This window comes from Abramis brama (assembly GCF_963993115.1).
Source record: "Abramis brama genome assembly, chromosome: 9".
In the NCBI taxonomy this organism is placed as follows: Eukaryota; Metazoa; Chordata; class Actinopteri; order Cypriniformes; family Leuciscidae; genus Abramis; species Abramis brama.
The window spans coordinates 3,352,314-3,375,229 of NC_139971.1; the positions used below are offsets into that span (position 1 = coordinate 3,352,314).

Genomic DNA, 22,916 nt, shown 5'->3' on the forward strand with positions numbered 1-22,916 from the left:
GCAGGGAGATCGGGGCCTTTTCTGTACTTCAGATTGGCCCGTGAGGCTGAGAGAGCGATCTCTTAGCCTCACGTATTTTTTAAAGTTGGGTTTGCATCTTCTCTCTATTCCAGAGCATTTGATGTTTTGTATCGATTATCTTTGAATTGATTATGAAATTGGCATGATACATTTACCTGACATAATAAATCCTAATGTGATTATTCTAACTGATTTTGACATTGTTCATTTAATGGTTAAAAGGAATAATCAAACATTCACTCACTTTTAGTGAGGCACAGATATTATTAAAACCCTTTCATTTATGGAGTCAGATGAAATAAACGAGAGAATACATAACTAAATGTATTGTAAATTTAACCAACCAATACTTTGCATGAGTGAGGACAGAACACGTGATAACCTTCCCCGTGTATTGGTCGGACCGGCAGATTGGGCCAATATAGCGGGCCTTACAACCATATTAGCCCGGTTCTGTCAACACTGCACTGGCTCTCTAATAAACATCATATACATTTTAAAATATTGCTGATTACTTACAAAGCACTAAATGGTTTAGCTCCACAGTACTTGAGCGAGCTCTTAGCGCATTATAGTCCTTCACGTCTATTGCGATCTCAAAATTCCGGCCAGTTGATAATACCTAGAATATCAAAATCGACTGCTGGCGGTAGATCCTTCTCCTATTTAGCACCAAAACTTTGGAACAGTCTTCCTACCATTGTCCGGGAAGCAGACACACTCTGTCAGTTCAAAGCTAGAAAAAAAACACATCTCTTTGACCTAGCATACACACAACACATTATAGACTTCTATAATTCAATGTTAGGCTGCTTAGATCAGGTCAGCCGGAACCGGGAACACTTCCCATAAATCCTGATGTACTCGTTACATCATAAGAAGAATGGCGTCTACGCTAATATCAGTCTCTCTGTTTATCCCGAGGTTTACCGCAGTCCGCCGGATCCAGGCCGTATCCAGATCTGATGAAGGACCTGCGCCTGGACCCGATGTCACAGCGGGGTGCTAAAGTGCCAACTAGTCTCTCCCTATGGAGGATCCCTTTACCACTCTACAGATAAAGCGTTGTCGGGAAAATTCGGTTCGCGTATCTACCCCAAAGTGATACAATTCTGTATCAAAATGTTAAGGCCAGACAAGTAGTTTTTTAAGGCTTGGTTTGTAGGGAATTACAAACCTGCGCACATATATTCAAACGCGCATACCGCATACTGAACTCGTAATACGCATGTGCACGCCATCAGCGTTCTCACAGGTTTCGCGTTTAAAGTCTGTGTAGAGTTTCCTGTTAAAACGGTGTTGTGTTAAGTTAATAACTAATGATCGTTGCGATGGAAGTGAATCAATCAAATTAACTTTACCTGGAAAATAACTTTATTCAAGAACTGCTATAAAGACAAAACAATCTCTGTTACTTTGAACTATCCTTGTATCTCTGTAAAGCCGCTTTTGGAACAATCTACATTGTTAAAAGCGCTATATAAATGAAGATGACTTGACAGCGATTATCACTTAGGCTGTACTCACTTTTGTTGCCAGCTATTTTGACAATAATGGCTGTTTGTTGAGTTATTTTCAGAGGACAGTAAATATATACTGCTATACAAGCAGCACATTGACTAAAATATATCCAAGTTTCATTTCTATAGTATTGTCCCTTGAGAAGATATACAATTTTTTTTTTTTCTGAAATGTGAGGGGTGTACTCACTTTTGTGAGATACTGTAAATATATATATATATATATATATATATATATATATATATATATATACGTTGCTTGTTATGATCACGATTCGGCAACATTCAGAATTTGGGGATTGGCTACATTTCAACTTGGAATCTGAGTTTGATTGAGTCAGTCATTTGTTAAGTCAGTCTTGTCCAACTTTCTTTTCTAGTTAAAAAAAATTCACTTATTGCAGTCAAACAACTTTCTGTGAACATTGTTCAATATTATTATACTTTTTAAAATTCTAATTCAGGATTCTTTTTGGGCAAATATAGAAAGAAATACAAAGGGTTTTACGGAAGACTGAGCAACCATCTGTTTCCTATTTTTATTATATTTCCATATTTCAGTTTCAGTTGTCTTTCCTTGTTTCTTGTATATTGAGTGAATAATTAATAATTAAAGTTAATAATTTACATCATTTCTTTTTATTCTTTCTCAATCTAGACATTTTTACATCTTAAAATGATGCAATCTACCATGGAACTTTTTGGTATTTATTTGTTTATGACGTAACATTATTAAGTGGTTCCTATTAACTGAGTCCTATTTATAGATATGAATGCATGTTGAATGCAAGGGCATATTAATGTAGTAACTGGGGCGTGAAAAAGCTTCCTCCAGTTGACTCATTTCTGGACTCCACACTTTGAATTATTGACCCACCCATTTCTCATTACTGGGGGAACAAAAGACAAAGTGTGAACGGAAACTGTTTCTCCTTTAGTTTCAGGATTCTGTAATCCATCTAAACCAATGCACTGGCTGGACTACTAATAGTAAATCCAAATCAAAACCCTTTTCTTTCTGCACTTCCTCTTTTTTTATACTATCTTCCTTTTTGTTTTTGTTTTGGTCATGTGCATAGTGACGCATCTCTTCCGATGGAGTGAACTTCCTCAACTTCTGCACCAGAGCCTCAGATGACCTGATCTCTCGTTTCATCCTAAAACAACCGTAAGTGCTGATCTACTCGCTGTCTATTCACCTGTTAATTATGCTTTGAATCTGATATAATGGCAATATTTAACTTGCACTTCATAACAATCACAAATGTACAACTATTCAGGCTTAAAAAAGTGCAAGTGATCCAGCAAAAAATGTGGAACTGATATTAACATTACGCAGACGATTATTTCTATCGTATTAAAGTTACTTTTTGTGTGTATGGTATGAGGTGCAGTACTGTACAATATTGTTTGCATATGCGCCTGTTGTAGTTTATATCCTTGAAAGGATGGAGAAGAATGGAGGAAAACCGCGGCAGCAGCATTATGGGTAAGTTTCAGTTTCGTGCTGCATTGTCTTGTCTATCATGCATGAAGTCAGAAGTTAATAATTATGTAAGGCAAAATAAAGAGTTTAGATTGTGATTGATAGCAGGACCACAAGAAGAAACCGACATTACGACAGCAAAAGAGGCAAAGAATCCGTGAATCAAAGGCATGTTGCAATGGGCTGCATTTCTCTTTTGGAACTGGTGCTAAATTTACATAAAACTATTTTGAGCTGTAAGACACAGTTGTCGCTCAGGATATTGCACAACAAAACAGTGCATGATACACTTTTAACATGAACTCTGTGTCGGGACATATTACAACACCAATACAGCAATGTAAACATTACTGTAAAGTTTTAGATAATGTACAGTGGGTCAAAAGACTGGAGTCTTGTTGTGATGAAATAGACATTTCAGATTGTAAAATTCATGGTGCTCTTGTACAGAGCTCCTAAAGGGACCTTTGCGAACGTTTTTCATGTGCACGTGAAAGTATATATATATATATATTTATTTTTTTATTTTTTGCAAAGGTCCCTATAGGGGTTCTCAGCAACTTTAACTTTATGTACAGTATCGGTCAAAAGTTTGGAAACATTTTAATGTTTTTGAAAGAAGTCTCTTATGCTCATCAAGTCTTCTTCATGTTCAGTCTTCAGTGTCACATGATCCTTCAGAAATCATTCTGATACGCTGATTTGATACTGTTGGAAAATCAGTTGTGCTGCTTAATATTTTTTTGGAACCTGTGAGACTCTTTTCATGATTCATTGATGAATAAAATGTTAAAAAGAACAGCATTTATTCAAAAGAGAAATATTTTCTAACTATATAAATCTTTGCTATCATTTTTTTCTCTTCATTTTAACACATCCTTGCTGAATAAAAGTATTAATTTCTTTCAAAAAAATAAAAAAATAAATACTGACCACAAATTTTTGAACGGTATTGTGACAAAAATATTTCTATTTTAAATAAATGCTGTTATTTTTTAAAAACTTTTTATTCATCAAAGAATCCTGAAAAAAAAAAAAATTAAGCAGCACAACTGTTTCCAACATTGATAATAAATATCATATTATGCTGATTTCTGAAGGATCGTGTGACACTGAAGACTGGAGTAATGATGCAGAAAAATCACCTCATCAAATTATATTTTAAAGATATTAAAATAGAAAACCGTTATTTTAAATTGTAATAATATTTGACAATATTATTATTTATTTATTTTTTTTCCTGTATTTGTGATCAAATAAATGCAGGCTTCTTTCAAAAACATTACAAATAGTAAAGTTTCCAAACTTTTGACCGATACTTGACAAAAGAGTTGTGATATATTTTATATATATATATATATATATATATATAAGGATTATTTGATAATTATTTAAAATACAGAGAAACCAGGTAATGTTAAACATATCCGTGCTCATGTGTATTACATAGAGGTTGATAATGCATTTCTTTGCAGGCTGGTTTCGTCAGCGTTTTGTAAAACAAAGGAATGAGTCGGACCAAAGCAAAGCAAGCACATGTTCTCAGAAGTGCTCGTCTGGACCCTCCAACACCACATCCATCTCCTCTTCCTCCTCTAAACCTTCAACAACAGCGAAACCGTCCACCTCAGAAAAGCCTCTTCCCTCTGTGCTCTTCTCATCCTCGCGCTCATCTCGCAGGTATGACGTGTGTCTGTGTCACACTGAGAAGGACATTGATCTAGCTCAGAGTTTGGCCTGTTTCCTTGAAGATCCCTGCAAAGGCCTGCGCTGTTTCCTGCAGGACCGGGACTGTCCTCTAGGTGGCGCTGTGTCCTCTGAGATCCTGCAGGCCGTGCAGGACAGCCACTGCTGGGTGCTTCTGCTCACCCCACACTTTCTGAAGGATGAGTGGTGCTTATATCAGATGCACCAGGTCCTGTCCGAGGGACCCATGTCCCAGAGGATCATCCCTGTCGTTATAAACATGCCCAGATCCCAGATCCCGCTGGAACTGCGCTTTCTCTATACTGTGGATCTGAATGCGAACACAGCGTTTGGCTACTCTCAAGTGTACAAGACCGTGCTTCATTGTGAGTAGAATATTTTGTAGGTCTATACAAATGAATGAATCGGCGACTCTACTGATTTTGTGTTATCTTTATTTAGTGGTGGCAGGTTCAAAAATATTTAGGCCTACAGTTAAGATTTATGTAGACCTACTTGAATTGCATATAAAATTACCATCCCTTTGAATTACACAGTTTTAACATAATTATATACATAATGATGCATATTTGTAAGTCATACAGAGCCTAAATGATACGGGTAAGATTTTTGCAATAGTACTAATGAACTGAATGCATTTTAAATACAATAACCAAACTTATCATTAAAAAAAACCCAGTTTGTGAGCTGGGAACCTTCAACAGATTCTCATCTGATGACCTTAAACTTCTAGCAGATATGTTAACAATCACAAGTTCAGATAAATAAGGAGGTGCCATCCCATTTAAAACATTAAAACCAAAGAGTAAAGTCTGAACAGTTATCTTAAGAAGATAAGACACATCAGCCACAAACAATGAACTATTAATGACATGACATGTTGGTTTCACACATATAAAGCAAGAGGAAACATGAGCAAGATACAAAATAGAAGAAGACACCAAAACTAATTCAGATATGCTGACCCTTTTAAAAAGTGTGCTTAATTGTGTACTTATAGTGTACTCAGTTCACATCTTAAAAGCTCTACAAAAAAAAAGAAAAAAGAAAGAAAGAAAGAAACAACTGTATTTATACACCATATTTTGATGGTCCCTTTTGGAAATTCTTAACAGTTTTAACATAATTATATACATAATGATGCATATTTGTCAGCCATACTGCAATAGTACTATTAAACAGAATGCATTTTAAATACAATAACCAAATTTATCAATAATAAACCCAGTTTGTTCACAATCTCATGCATTTAAACTGGTAGCCATATTTTAACTTTTTACAGTTTTCACAATGAACTGTCACACTTCTGGTGTGTTATAGTCACACTACACTCAAGGAAGTGCTGATACAAAGTCAAAACACAGGAGAATCAAAATGCATGAACACACTCCACTACATAAAGACAATACAGCACAAATAACTAACTCAAACGGAGGGCTTTTATACACAAACTAAGGAGCTAATTAACAGGGAACACCTGAACTGAGGAAACTAATCAAATCAGTGGCTATGGAGACAAACATGTGAAACGAAGAGAACAAACTGAGAGATAAACAATGACATTCAAACATGAACTGAGGGTTGTTCCATAAAACAAGATTAGAATACAAGCCAGGCTTATTTTGGTTAGTCAGACTTATTGTTGGTGATTTCTGTTTCATAAAGCAAACTTAAAATAGTTCAAACTCAGTTACCCTGGCAACTTATGCTGGGAAACTAGCCCGGTCCAGGGCAGGCTAACTGTCAGGCTAAGCCTCAGCTGTTACACAGATCCTCTAACACTGACCACCATTACCACTGACACTCTCTCATACCATTATTGGACTTTATTAACCACTATTAGTCCAAAAATAAATAGGCCTACACAGTATACAGAAAATCAACTTAAATAAGGCTACAATGATAAATTAGACAATATAGACATATATATATATATATATATATATATACTGTATATATATAGATATATAGATAGATAAGCCTAAATACAATATATATACTACAGGTTTTCTTTTTTTACTGGCTGAATGTTTTGTGCCCAAGATTTAATTAGATTGTTTTAAAGATTTATGAATACATTTCTCTCTGGTTTGTTTGGCAGCTGTAGTACATGTTTATGATTATTAGAAGAACATTAGAACAAAATCTAAAAAAAGCTTTGTAAAGCAGAAGTTAAAATCACAAAATTAAAAATAAATAATTACAAAAGCACAGTATGAATTTTAACTGGAAAGATGAATCTGAGCTTAGTAACTGACAGTATATTAGCCTACATTTGATTTACCCCATTAAAATAGTTCCTTTACAGTTATTGCTATCATAAAAATACACTTGTAGGTTTAAAATTCTAAATAAGGCACATCTAATGTCCAAATAACAAATATTTTAGCATATATATATATATATATTATGTACTTTATTATGTCTTTCAATTCAAACACATTTAACACAATTATACAAATTGACAGTTCCTTTAAAGACATCATATTTTCCCCCAATAAATATTCCTTATTTTTCCTTCTACTTTTTTTCTTTTGTGATAATACCCACCAACACACATGATTAGAACAATAACCAATAAGTACATAGTTAGACACTTTTACATATGATTTAAGGGGGGAAAGACAAAAAACAATAAATAAATATTAATAAAAATTTAACATTCACATATTTATATCAAACTCTTATAATGACACATAATTCCTAATAGTTATTCAAGTAATATTATTTGAATATAAAATATTCAATATTAAATAAGCAAATAAATAAAATAACAAATAACTAGCCTAGAAATAAAAGGGAGGGAGGGTTATATAAAAATGTAGTTAATGTAGGCTAATATATATTCCTTTATTTTATGGAATATTCTTTGATTTTAGAGTTGCACATATCTTTTCAAAATGTATACATTTGCTCTTAATTTCATGTTATCCTCTCCATAGTGTACTTTAGAAACTAAATCTAACCACTCATTTAAAGTGTAAATTGCAGGTTAAATTTTTCACGAAGATAATGCAATGTGTTTATTAAACATAAAGATAAGAACCGCCCACCATTGTTTTTTATACCAAAATGCTGAATATAATATGAACAGTTGGCACTTTTAACATTGGTTTTAACCGCTCCCGCTCCCTTCCACTAGATGGGGCGTGACGTCATAAGAGGAACTCACTAGAGTTACCGTACGCTAGTAGCTATAGATGCCTTACATAACTTCAGAAAAGTTGGTTGTATGTTTTATTTGATAAAAAAATTATGGATAAAATAACTCAACTGTAAACATACTCGTGTGTGCTGACTTCAAGGGGACCGTGATCCTGCCTGAAATGAGAATAAGCTATTCGCAAAACAAACGGGTTCAGGCATGTCAGATCAGCCGGTCGCAGGTCGAGCTGAGGGTTGTTCCATAAAACAAGATTAGAATACAAGCCAGGCTTATTTTGGTAAGTCAGACTTATTGTCGGTGGATTCTGTTTCATAAAGCAAACTTTAAATAGTTCAAACTCAGTTACCCTGGCAACTTATGCTGGGAAACTAGCCTGGTCCAGGGCAGGCTAACTGTCAGGCTAAGCCTCAGCTGTTACACAGATCCTCTAACACTGACCACCATTACCACTGACACTCTCTCACCATTATTGGACTTTATTAACCACTATTAGTCCAAAAATAAATACACAGTATACAGAAAATAAACTTAAATAAGGCTACAATGATAAATTAGACAATATATATAGATAGATAGATAGATAGATAGATAGATAGATAAAATATATATACTACAGGTTTTCTTTTTTTACTGGCTGAATGTTTTGTGCCCAAGATTTAATTAGACTGTTTTAAAGATTTATGAATACATTTCTCTCTGGTTTTGTTTAGCAGCTGTAGTGCATGTTTATGATTATTAGAAGAACATTAGAACACAATCTAAAAAAAGTTCAAATTAAAAATAAATAATTACAAAACCACAGTATAAATTTTAACTGGTAAGATGAATCTGAGCTTAGTAATTGACAGTATATTAGCCTACCCCATTGCAATAGTCCCTTTACAGTTATTGCTAAAGTTATTACAGTTAATGTCCAAATAACAAATATTTTAGCATATATATATAAAATGTATTTTATTGTGGCTTTCAATTCAAACACATTTAACACAATTATACAAATGGACAGTTCCTTTAAAGACATCATATTTTCCCCCAATAAATATTCATTTATTATTTATTTTTCCTTCTACTTTTTTTTTTCTTTTGTGATAATACCCACCAACACAAAGCCTAAAAAACACATGATTAGAACAATAACCAAAAAGTACATAGTTAGACACTTTTACATATGATTTAAGGGGGAAAAGACAAAAAAAAAACAATAAATAAATATTAATAAAAATGTAACATTCACATATTTATATCAAACTCTTATAATGACACATAATTCCTAATAGTTATTCAAGTAATATTATTTGAATATCCAATATTCAATATTAAATAAGTCAATAAATAACATAACAAATAACTAGAAATAAAAGGGAGGGAGGGTTATATAAAAATTTAGTTAATGTAGGCTAATATATATTCCTTTATTTTATGGAATATTCTTTGATTTTAGAGTTGCACATATCTTTTCAAAATGTATACATTTGCTCTTAATTTCATATTATCCTCTCCATAGTGTACTTTAGAAATTACATCTACTCATTTAAAACTGGGGATTCTTGCTTTCTCCAAAAAATTATTGCATTAAAAGCTGTAATTCTCAGCATTCTAAATAAGTATACATCATCTTTATTAAGTAGCATAGGTCCTATACCCAAAACTATATTTTGTATCTTTATATATTTAGTTTCTTAAAATAAACTTCCCTTAAGTAGCCTACTTCTGTTCGCTAGAAGTTCACTGCAACTTATCCAACATCCTAAAGATAAATTATTATAATTAGAAGATATTTCTAGTGTTATAAAATATCGCGTATTCATTTTCCAAGCAAAATGTATATTTTAGTCAGAATTATTGCGCTCCTATTTGGCGCGCATGCGCGCAGCAACGCTCGTTGAATATGAAGATTAGCAGCAAAATGGATACATTTGCATGACTTTTTAACATTTACAGATGGAGGATATAACTGTAAAATGTAAGTTTTACACTGAGGGAAAAAAAAACAGCATAAAATATACGCTGTTTGATGGTGGATCGATTTGATCCACGATCGACCTCTAGGGCTGCTTCAGAAACGCGTGCACACGCAATTATCTAGACTTGATAAACCTGGATCAAATTAGTGAGATTGCGTTAACTTCAATTACCTTTTATCGAACCACTTTAGCCCCAACTTATTTGTTAGGCTCATTCAAGTCCGGTTTTGGAGTTTAATCCCCGCTTTTCTAAGCGTCTTTTATGGAACAACCCTCTGGACAGAAAACTGATCAAAAACACTCTAAACATGAACAAATAAACTCAAATCCTGACGATTTATGCTGATTTGAATAATACATTTAAAAAAATATTATTAATAGATGCAAATAGTTAGTAATATGCCATGGTTTTTTTTTTGAGTGCAGACATCTTATCTATTTCATTTATGTATGACTAGTTAATATAAGATTATTAGTTTGTTATTGTTGAAACTAGGCCTGCGTCAGAAATCGTATACTCTCTTGAGTAGGTACTTTGCGACCGCTATAAAAGTATGTTATAAATAGTATGCTATGAATGTGTAGCCTGGATGCCAGCCGAACTTAGCCCCGCCCACAAAATCTTTAGGTCGGGAAGTTCGGTCTGGCCTCGTTCCGTTGAGGAGCTATTAGGTGTGTTCGACATCGGCTGCGGCTGGATGCAACCGATCGGCGAGAGTAGCCGCGTGCAGGCGGGGAGGAGCTGCAAACGGAGACGTGAAGTCGGACACTTTCTGGTTCCCGTAGTGACCGCTCACGTTGTTTGCATACTTTACCACAGCTGAAGTGAAATAAATGCAATATTGCCAAATAATACACAGATGTTTCAGAGACATTTTCATTCAATACTTTATGTACTGCTTCATCCAGCGTCTGTTTGAACAAAAATAAAGTTCAACATAAGCTACTATCAATGAAGTGGAGTCTACGTTTTTTAAGCAGTTTCAATTTGATAAACATGACACAATATAACATGACAACGACATGAAAAGAGTGTTCACTGTTATAATAAACTGATTTGAGAGCTTTAGAGGAACTAAAGGTTTTCGAATAAACACGAAACACACGTGATCGTTGTCATGCGATGAATCCGGCCAATCGTGAAACAGCTGTGTCGTCATCAGCCCACGTGCAGCCCAGTGCAGCCGCTCTTGAGAAGCTGCGCTGGCTGAGTTCTCCGGCTACTCTCGAATTGCTCTCGCGGTACTTTGATGGCATACGTCACAGTCACGTGGCGTCGGCGCTGTATCAAGTCGGACAAAATTTCTAACCGGCATGCACTGCTTTAAGTCAGCCGCCGATCGGTCTGCGCAGAGCTGCATGAAGTCGAACAAGCCTACTATGCCCGAACAAAAATTGTTCGGACCAATCAAATTGTCAGGGCGGGCTTTATATGATGATGGACAGATGAGCAACGGTAACGTAATCATCCATGTCATCAACGAGCGCTTGGGTTGAATTCAAATGACTGCCGCTGAAGAATTGAGATTTCACGAGTTCACGCTTACAAATAAGTCAGATAGAATAAATGCATATTTGGCGTGCTGTCTGAGGAGAGGCTCCGGGCTCGGTATTCGGCCCGAACCCAAAGTACTCCTCCCGTATTCCTGGCTGTGGAAGAACAAGCCGAGAGTGAGTGAAGGGATGCTGAAAACTGTCAAGGAATGTTAGGTGAGTTGACAGTGAATAAATATATGCTTCCTCTCATGCTGATAGTGTAGACCGTAGACGGTTGATTGGATTGATTATTTGAATGTGAACTCTGAACTTTGTTTATAAAACATCATGTGTAGATTCCGCCATCGCTTCTGTTATAGAAGATATCGACAGCGCATTCATTTTAAAAGAGGAACAGAGAACCGCGATCGGAAACATGAATGAAAAACATACGTCACTTACTCCGTTGCTCTGATTGGTTGTAGGTCTATCCAATTGAGTGCAGAGGCATTTTCTTTCCTGGTTCGGTTGAAACACGCCCCATAATCACAGCCCAATGGAGCAGATCAGACTCACATTCTGACTAGAATCTGAGTATGACGACGTCAGGCTAATGAATGTGTGTAATATAAATGTAAATTGGATGTACTACTTCCACCATTATCACGTGACCTCCATTCATAAATCCAGATCATCCGAGTACTTTTCACCTATGAGCTCTGTGAATTCAGACAAACTTCTTTTGTCATACTGTATACTTTTTTTTCGCCTACTATATAGTCGTGTTAGGGGGTAACAGTTTATGACCCAAGGACCAGATGTTTGAAAGAAGACCCGGAGTCAGAACTATAATAAATTGAAGAAAAGTAGGCCGCTCTGTTATACCCTACACACACACACAGAGACACACACAGACACACACACACACAGCAGTTATACCCTTTACCAAGGTCTACGCTACGTCATTACTTCAGGTTGCAGTTTCTGATTGGCTAAGAAATAGATAAACATTGTAAATTTATCACACATATACAGATAGACTGAAGCATATCTCCATCATGCGGTTGACACTCAGACCCTGAAGTTAGGCACGTCGTGAACTTCCAGGTCGCAGATTTGGGTCGCTGGGCGCCAGCATGTCCCGAACAACAACTCAGTCAATCTCCAATAATGCCAGTGGTTCCTTAACCTGTAACCAAGAAGACTGAGGCCATGTCCACACTAATACGTTTTCGTGTGAAAACGTATCTTTTTCTCTCCATTTTGGCCTTCCGTCCACACTGAGACGGCGTTTTTATTAATGAAAACGAAGCTTTTTTGAAAACGCACTCCAAAGTGGATACTGTGAAACCGGTGGTATTTAAAAACGATGGCGTAAATGTAGTCATGTGACGCATACTGTACCAATAGATATTCATGTTTATACCAGTATTGTGCCTGTTATGTGCTATTCACTTTCACACTGTTGCTAAAAATATTCTACATTGCACACTCTTCATATCACAGTCCTGCAAAGATGACAGAATTTACTCACATTTGCTGCAATACATGAGAGCAGTTTCAGCGTTTTAGATCAAACATATGGTGACTGCGTGCGACCTGGACCGCATCAGTGAATGCTGAGATATTTCACTAAATAAAATTATCCTGTCAGAAGAATTGCGCGATAACTTCATTATTTATTTTTCCATCTGAATCATATCAGTGATCTTGTGTGGGGTTACGCATGCGCAGTAAAGGTGAATTTAGCGTTTTCAGGCGTTTTTCAGAAGTTTCTCATCCACACTGAAACGTCCGAAAACGCTAGTGTGGACGGAGAGCGTTTATAAACGAAAACACTGTTTTCAAATGTATCCAGTGTAACAAATGAGCTCAAAGGGGAAATATTAATAATAACTCATAATTACCAGTTATGATTAATTATTAATATTTGGGTCGGTTAATTAGATTAACTTGAGGTAGCTAAATTAATATTACAATCAATTAATCAGTTCCAACGAACTCTTTTGATTATTCAGTTATTCTAAGAAAAGTGTATCTTTCATGGCCACCGAAAAATAATTATTTCTTAGCATGTACAGCGCTTAGAGCATGTAACAAGATCAAGATCGTAAAATGGACTTTGTTGCAAGCAGAGAATCAGAAACCAAATACATATTGTGCACATGTTTTATTAACTAACTCACAAACATAACTAAAACTAAACAAACATACATACATTACATTCATACATACATACATGCATAGGTAAAATGGTGAGTGATATGGAACCGGAAACAGGAAATGGAACTATGGAAAAGGTTTATTTAACTATGAAAAGAACCATCAGCTTATCATTTTCATTTTCTATCAACGTGAAGGAGCGGCAGTTGAGGCCAGCAGCGAAGAAGCTAAGAGGCGGAAGGGCGAAAAGGCCTTTTAAAGCTTGACAAAGGACACACCTTGCAGGCTGGCTCAACCAATGAGAAGGGTGGAATTTCTGGCGGGAGTTTCCTCTGTGGGGAAGATTTATGAGTCTCTGTTCTAAGCATGCTCATTTGCAATGGCACGCTGGATTGGTTTCTAAAGATGAAACTAAGAAAGATTCTTGTAATACTAACATGTTGCACAGCTATCGGCATATCATGTACATAATCAGTGATTAACGTTAATCAGTGATTAACGTTACTAACCCGCTGACTCCGACCTCGTCTACTCCATGCGTTACTCAGCATCGGTCACGAGCGTCGAGGCCGCGATCAGCTATGGTCTCGTTTACGCCGGCTCCAACATGCCACCACGAAGCCTGGATATTTCCGCAGCGGAAGACGCGAGTCAGGTCTAGACCAAGAAAACTCTCTCCGACCCTCCCGGTTTTCGAGATATCCACACAAAACCGCTTCTCCCCTCTTCGCGAAACAGAACGCGATGCTGTGATCATCGGTGATTCCATCGTTCGACACGTACACGCTACGTTAAATAAAAGTAAGGTGCATAGTCACTGCTTTCCTGGTGCTCGTGTTTCTGAAATCGCTGCTCACGTTCCCGAGATTCTGAACGAGCGCGTCGGAACTGTGGTCCTGCACGCGGGAGGGGCCGACATCAGGCTGCGCCAGACAGAGGTTCTGAAGAAAGACTTCAGGAATCTGATCGATACGGTACGCAGCACATCGCCTGATATAACGATCATTGTGTCAGGACCGCTTCCCACGTACCGACTAGGTCATGAAAAGTTTAGTAGATTATTCGCGCTAAATGAATGGTTAATATCATGGTGCAATGAGCAGAAACTGCTCTTTGTAAATAATTGGAATCTGTTTTGGGAGCGTCCTAGGCTTTACCGTGCTGATGGCTTACACCCAAGCAGATTCGGATCGGATCTTCTGTCAGATAACATCTCCAAAATGTTAAATACCTTTTGACTAGTAACCAAAAGTCCAAATCATAGTCTCTGCTGCACCAAATTAACTGATATAAATAGTGTAGAACATTGCATAGAAACTGTGTCTATTCCTCGTTTAGTGAGATCAAATAATAAATCTACTGCAGGATCTAGAAAAAATCTAATTGTTATTAAACCAGAAAATGTTGCTATTAGTAATCAAAAACAATTTCTAAAGCTAGGTCTTCTAAACATTAGATCACTCACACCTAAGGCAGTTATTGTAAATGAAATAGTCACAGATAATAGCTTCGATGTACTTTGCCTTACTGAAACTTGGCTTAAACCTAATGATTATTTCGGTCTAAATGAGTCTACTCCATCTGGATACTCCTATAAGCACGAACCCCGTCTGATTGGTCGTGGCGGCGGTGTTGCAGCGGTCTATAGAGATATTCTCAATGTTACTCAGAAAACGGGTTATAAGTTTATTTCGTTTGAAATACTTGTACTAAATGTTACGCTCTTAGATGTTAGAAAAAAATCCATATTATCTCTAGCCTTGGCTACCGTATATAGACCGCCTGGGCCTTACGCTGATTTCCTAAAGTTTGCAGATTTTCACTCAGATCTATTGGTCAATGTAGATAAAGCATTAATTGTTGGAGATTTTAACATACACGTAGATAATTCAAATGATGCGTTAGGGGCTGCGTTTACAGATTTATTAAATTCCTTTGGGGTCAAGCAAAACGTCACCGGACCAACTCATCGTCTTAATCACACACTCGATTTAATTATATCATATGGAACCGATCCAACCGATATAGATATCATTCCACAAAGTGATGATGTCACTGACCATTACTTGGTAACTTGCATATTACGTACTGCTGTAATATGTCATGCCGTGCCGCGTTTTCGACCAGGCAGAACAATCCTTCCATCCACCATAGATAATTTCTCAAATTGCTTATCTAATCTGTCTCAGCTGCTGCCTGAACCCAAACAAACAGATGAACTAGAAGAACTAACTAGCACTATGAGCACCATTATCTCTAGAACATTGGATGTTGTTGCACCCATTAGATTAAAAAAGGTCAGAGAGAAAATTAAAGCACCATGGTACAATAATACTACGCATGTTCTAAAGAGAGAAACCCGTAATTTAGAGCGTAAATGGAAACAAACTAATTTAGAGGTCTTTAGAATCGCGTGGAAAGACAGTATGTCACGTTATAAAAAGGCCCTAAAAGCGGCCAGGGCTGAGCACCTCCGCAAACTAATAGAAAACAACCAAAACAATCCTAGGTTTTTATTTAACACCGTGGCTAGACTAACAAATAAACAGACGTCACCCGAACAAAATATCCCGTTACAGTTTAGTAGTAATGATTTCATGAACTTCTTCACTGAGAAAATAGAAAACATCAGAACCACAATTGTAAACGTTCAATCCTCAATCGCACCTTATAATTCAGCCTCAATTATCCCCCCGCAAGAACAATTACAGTGCTTTACAACTATAGAACAAAAAGAGTTAAATAAACTTATCACTTCATCTAAAACAACAACATTTTTATTAGATCCTATACCAACTAAACTACTGAAGGAAGTGTTACCTGTAGTGGAAGAGCCTCTCCTCAATATTATTAACTCATCTTTATCTTTAGGTCATGTTCCAAGAACATTTAAACTGGCAGTTATAAAACCTCTCATTAAGAAACCACAATTAGATCATAATAATCTAGCAAATTATAGACCCATTTCAAATCTACCTTTTATGTCTAAAATACTAGAAAAAGTGGTGTCCACTCAACTGGGCTCTTTCTTGCAAGAAAATGATATCTATGAAAAGTTTCAGTCAGGATTCAGGCCGCATCATAGCACTGAAACTGCGCTCGTTAAAATCACAAATGATTTACTCTTAGCTTCTGACCAAGGCTGCATCTCAATACTAGTTTTACTTGATCTAAGTGCTGCGTTCGATACTATAGATCACACAATACTCTTAGATCGACTACAAAATTATACTGGTGTTCAAGGACAAGCATTAAGCTGGTTTAGATCATACTTATCTGACCGCTACCATTTTGTCTATTTAAATGGAGAAAAATCGATCATAACTCCAGTAAACTATGGAGTGCCGCAGGGATCTGTGTTGGGCCCTCTGTTATTCTCAATATATATGATGCCACTTGGAAATATTATAAGGAAACATGGAATTAGTTTCCATTGTTATGCTGATGACACTCAAATATATATTTCATCACGGCCGGATGAAAACGCTAAATTATCCAAATTGACAGAGTGTGTTAAAGATATAAAAGATTGGATGACGCGTAATTTTCTTTTATTAAATCCAGACAAGACAGAGGTAATACTTATCGGTTCAAAAAACCGCCCACAGAACCTCTCACAATACAACTTTGACATCGTAGGATGTCCTGTTACTTTATCCTCTACAGTAAAAGACCTGGGTGTTATACTCGATTGTAACCTGTCTTTTGAAAATCATATTTCGTATGTTACAAAAACAACCTTTTTCCACCTTAGAAACATTGCTAAGCTACGTAATATGCTATCAGTTTCTGATGCAGAAAAGTTAGTTCATGCATTCATGACCTCGAGACTAGATTACTGTAATGCTTTATTAGCCGGTTGTCCTGCATCCTCAATAAACAAGCTACAGTTAGTCCAAAATGCAGCCGCTAGAGTTCTTACTAGATCAAGAAAATATGATCATATAACACCGATTTTATCATCACTACATTGGCTACCTATAAAGTTCCGTATTAATTATAAGGTATTGCTACTGACTTATAAAGCCCTAAACGGCTTAGCTCCAGTCTATTTAACGGATCTTCTATCACCCTATAATCCATCGCGCTCTTTAGGATCAATAAATTCAAGGCTTTTGGTCATACCTAGGATATCCAGATCAACCAAAGGAGGGAGAGCATTTTCACATTTGGCTCCAAAACTCTGGAATAGCCTTCCTGATACTGTTCGTTGCTCGGACTCACTCTCCCAGTTTAAAACTAGATTAAAGACGCATCTTTTCAGCCAGGCATTCATATAATATTGTTAATCTCACAGTTTCAAACTACAATCCGGCCTCTAGTTCATAAATGCCAGAGGAGAACTGGCCCCCGACTGAGCCTGGGTTCTCCCAAGGTTTTTTTTTTTCTCCATTGGGTCACCTGATGGAGTTTTAGGACACCATTAGGTCACTTGATGGAGTTTTAGGACACCATTAGGTCACTTGATGGAGTTTTTTCGGTTCCTTGCCACTGTTGCCTTTGGCTTGCTCAGTTGGGGATATTTTGGGGATATTTTGGGGATATTTAATTTTATTCTATCAATCAATAAATTCCACTAGAAACAAACTTTGTTGTATTATTTTATTTTAATACTGTGAAGCTGCTTTGATACAATCTGTATTGTGAAAAGCGCTATACAAATATACTTGATTTGATTTGATTATCATTTCGATCTTCAAAGTACCAATTTATAGAGACCAAACATGGTATGCGTGGGGTTACATTGATACATAAGATATATAGTATCAAAGAGATAATAGTATCAACAGATAATAGTATTAAAAGACACAACACAAGACAGTAAATCATTCACAAAGTTTCTGGGATGCATGTTCATTTATAGATCAGTTCGTCTATGATTAATGCAGAAAAGTCTGTATTAAAGATTGTTTCTGTCTTCCCATTGTCTCTCTCTCGAGCATGTGGTCACATTCTTTTAACACCCATAAAACTTTATCTGATCGTGGTCATGACAACTAGGACCGTCTTGCCCTCTTTGGGGGGATGGGACCACAGATCCCAGAGTGAAGTTTGAAGATTTTTATGGTGCATATACCAAATAATTGTGTCTGATTTGGTCTCAGTCGTTACACCGGATTAATGTAGACGTAGCCTAACACACACACTGACACACAGCTTTTCCAAGGTTGGATTTGGCCAGGCTCTAACTATAAACAGGCAGGGTTGCCAGATGTCAGCAAGGTTTTCCAGCCCAAAACCTCGTCAAAAACCGCGAGAATGCCCAAAAAAACACCCAATTTTTTTTTTTTTGGGCTTGTTTCTCATTTAAACACATTGAAATCATTAACAATCATTTTTCGACTTATCCAATTAGTAATATGCCAATTATCTATGGGATTAATATCCTGCCATGATTCAAAACTGAAAATAAAGTTCTGAAAGGTTGAAACTAAGTGTTCGAAAACTCAAAATCTTACAAAAAAAAGTTTTGCAAGATCGAAAAATAAGTTTTGCAAGCTTGCAAAATGTAAAAAAAATAAAAAATATCTCTGCAAACATTATGTTGTTTTTGAGATTTCCTTCTTCAGAACTGCAACATTTTTTTACGATGTTGCGCAAACAATTTTTCAGAGTTTCAAATTTGTCAGTGTTCTCCCACTGTATTAGTTTGTTTTCCAGGTTTGAAACCTTGTAAATGGTGATCTGAAAACTGGTGTGCGAATGTGTGAAAAAAAGTTTTGAAACTCTGAAAACAGAGTTTTGCAGGCTTGCAAAGTGGTAAAAAAATTAAATCTCTGCAAACATAATATTGTGTTTGAGTTTTCCTTCTTCAGAAGTGCAACACTCTTTTTTTACGGTGTTGTGCAATCATTTTTTCAGAGTTTCGAATTTGTCACTGTTCTCCCAGTGTATAGTTTGTTTTCCAGATTTGAAACCTTGTAAATGGTGATCTGAAAACTGGTGTGCGAATAGGTGAAAAAAAGTTTTGAAACTCTGAAAACTGAGGTTCGAAAGGGCGCAACTTACTACATTACATTACATTTGCACTCCTATTGCAGACTATTTTTTCAGAGCTTAGTTTACAACACCCACTTTGCGGAGATACGCCCTCACAGTTGCGAGTTTGCGACTCACGTGATTTGTGGCAGCGTTGTCACGCAGCTCTGCTCTGAAACTCTGAAACTCAGACTGAGCGAAAATGAAGCTTCGCAACTTCGCAACTTAAAAAAAGCCTGGAGGGAGGGCCTTCTGCTATTGGCCAATGCTTTGCTGTCTGCTGATGTACAGTCCAATCACAAGTCGTATTTACTGGAAAGGTGGGAAAACTTTTTTTCACACATTCGCACACCAGTTTTCAGATCACCATTTACAAGGTTTCAAACCTGGAAAACAAACTAATACAGTGGGAGAACACTGACAAATTTGAAACTCTGAAAAATTGTTTGCGCAACATCATAATTTTTTTTTTGCAGTTCTGAAGAAGGAAATCTCAAAAACAACATAATGTTTGCAGAGATATTTTTTATTTTTTTTACATTTTGCAAGCTTGCAAAACTTATTTTTCGATCTTGCAAAACTTTTTTTATAAGATTTTGAGTTTTCGAACACTTAGTTTCAACCTTTCAGAACTTTATTTTCAGTTTTGAATCATGGCAGGATATTAATCCCATAATTATCCAGCCTATCCAATTTTAGAAACAATATTCAATCAAATGAACGCAAAAGTAGGCTACTGACTACAGTCAGACTAATCTTAATCTACTATTAAACTATAAGCTTATGTTACGGAAAATAATGCGATCAATTTAGGCTATCGATGAGTCTGTTTATTGTCAAAAGTCGCTTGGAACAAAAGCATGCAGTAACATAAAAACATTGAGTGGATATATGGACATAAAAAATAACCCACTTTAACATTTAAATTATTTCAAATGGCAACATGAAACATGCATATTAGGGCTGGGAGAAAAAATCGATTCACCTAGGTATCGATTTTAAAATCGATTTTTTTATTACAGAATATTACAGATATTAATTCAAGTTCAGATAAATAAGAAGGTGCCATCCCATTTAAAACCTTAAAACAAAAAGTAAAATCTTAACAGTTATCCTAATTAGATAAGACACATCAGCCACAAACAATGAACTATAAATGATGATATTGGTTTCACACATATAAAGCAAGAGGAAACATGAGCAAGATACAAAATAGAAGAAGACACCAAAACTAATTCAGATATGTTAAGTGTGCTTACTTGTGTACTTATAATGGACTCAGTTCACATATTTAAAAGCTCTATAAAAGAATTTATACTGTATTTTGATGGTCCCTTTTGAAAACAGTTTTAACATAATTATATACATGATGCATATTTGTCAGTCATACTGCAATAGTACTAATAAACGGAATGCATTTTAAATACAATAACCAAATTTATCAATAATAAACCCAGTTTGTTCACAATCTCATACATTTAGACTGGTAGCCATATTTTAACTTTTTAATGGAATAAATGCAAGTTTTCACAATGAACTGTCACACTTCTGGTGTGTTATAGTCACACTACACTCAAGTAAATTGCTTTATTTTTGCCTTTGCTTATAGATGAGGTTGACAGAAGTTAGCCACTTTCGTTTCAACAGAGGATGAAATGTGTCGTTATAGAGCATCTTTAAAAGACTGTGATCTCGATTCAAACACCCACGCGATCTTATTCCATTTCGTCTGTCTATTAAACCTCTGACAAAATCATATCGCAACATTCAAATCTGTGTTGGCGCTTCCGCTGACTCAGAAAGAGTTGTCATGAAACCGCAGTGTCAGTCAGCTAGCTAAGTCTGAAAACCCCGCGATCTAGTGTGTTGTTTGAGGGGCGGGCGCGGCGGGCGGTGCCGGCGTGCGTCACTTAAGATAGTGGGAGTGAGTGTCTGTTGTGAGGTTAGGGGGCACGTCAGCCAGAGTTGTAGTGGGTGTGTGTGTGTGTGTCCCATACAGAAAAAAAAAAAATTGAAATATATTTTAAAGCAGGGCTATTCAATTAGCTTCATTCGAGGGCCGAATTATCAAATCGAAAAGTTGAGGTGGGCCGGTGGGTTGATTTGGGGGTTTAAGCTTATTTATTGAAACATAACAGTTTCAATAAATAAGTTAAAGTAACCCTAAAAAAGTATGGTATTTACTTGGAAATGTGGTACCCAATAGTATGCAGATATATAAAACCATAATAAATAAAAACTTGATAATTTACAGCTGTGTACAACTATTTTTCTTGGAACAAATAAATAAATTATACAAACTCGTAGCTGTTGGTGAGAAATAATAATAATTTTATTTATAATTGTTATGCTTAAATGAAAATATTCTGACAGTGAGACTTGATAACCACAGGCTACTCACTCCCACTGTATAAAAAATGCCTAAACACAGATTAAAAACTATACACACCTTTACAAAGAAACTGACATAATTTCATAACAAACATTAATTATATATTCCTCTACCCACCTAATAAATCTAATGCAATATAAATCACTATATTTATTTATTATTACATAGTATTCAATATATATATTGCACATTTCTGCCCAACCATGGTAAATTACTACAGTACATTCATGGTAAATGTTTGTAAGGGTGATTAGGGGATTTAAAGTCTTCTAATTTTGTTCATGCCACAATGTTTCTCCTGCTTTCCTCATCAGTCTTATTGGGAATGTTGAGGCTGTTTCATCCGATTTAATACTAGTTAAATCATCGAGTGATTTGTGGTTTGTAACAGAGAGGTTTCTGTCGAACTGAAACGCTTCCCACTGGTTGTCGCAACGCTGTTTAATAATAGTGTCCGGGACCGGGAGTAAACGCAACTATTTGTTGAACTTGTTACTGTACTGACCGAGAAACCGCTTCAGATGATTCAGCGACGGAGCGGTCCGAATGAATCCGAACAGGGCTGGACTGGGACAAAAAAATCGGCACGGGCATTTTGGCCCAGACCGGCCCACTATGATCATAAACACCACCCATCTTTGCACGCCCCTTAATTATATGCATACCAACTCCTATTCCTTAAAACCATGCCCCCCCCCGTAAGAAAATGTTGTGCATTTTAATGTTAAATTCATCAATCTGGTGCACTTTGAGAGTTCAAAATGAAAAGCTCCAACCCATATTCAGTGTGCAAATTAAACAAAGAAAAATTCAAACCTCTTTTAGTTACAGTGTCTATTTACATTACACCTACTACATAATAATAGTTATAATATTAATCCAATGACAGTAATTGCCATATTTTGTAAAACAAATGCACTAAAAAATAAAGGAAACTTTCAGAATTAGTTTTGTACCAATTTCTATACTTGAAAGAGATAAGCACATGATATTTTATTTTGACGCAAACTGCATCAAGTTTTTATTTTGGCTGAAAACATGG

General features: G+C 36.1%; 1 protein-coding gene across 1 annotated transcript in view; it reads left to right on the plus strand.

The window, feature by feature from the left end:
- Positions 1-2,427: 2,427 nt before the first annotated feature.
- The window catches only part of tirap (toll-interleukin 1 receptor (TIR) domain containing adaptor protein), a 33,805-nt gene continuing 13,316 nt past the window's right edge, over positions 2,428-22,916 (plus strand). The window contains exons 1-3 of the mRNA XM_084123887.1: positions 2,428-2,709; positions 2,973-3,030; positions 4,503-5,099. Coding sequence (XP_083980013.1) covers positions 3,000-3,030; positions 4,503-5,099 — 628 coding nt within the window. The 5' untranslated portion in view covers positions 2,428-2,709; positions 2,973-2,999. The remainder of the gene's footprint in view (positions 2,710-2,972; positions 3,031-4,502; positions 5,100-22,916) is intronic.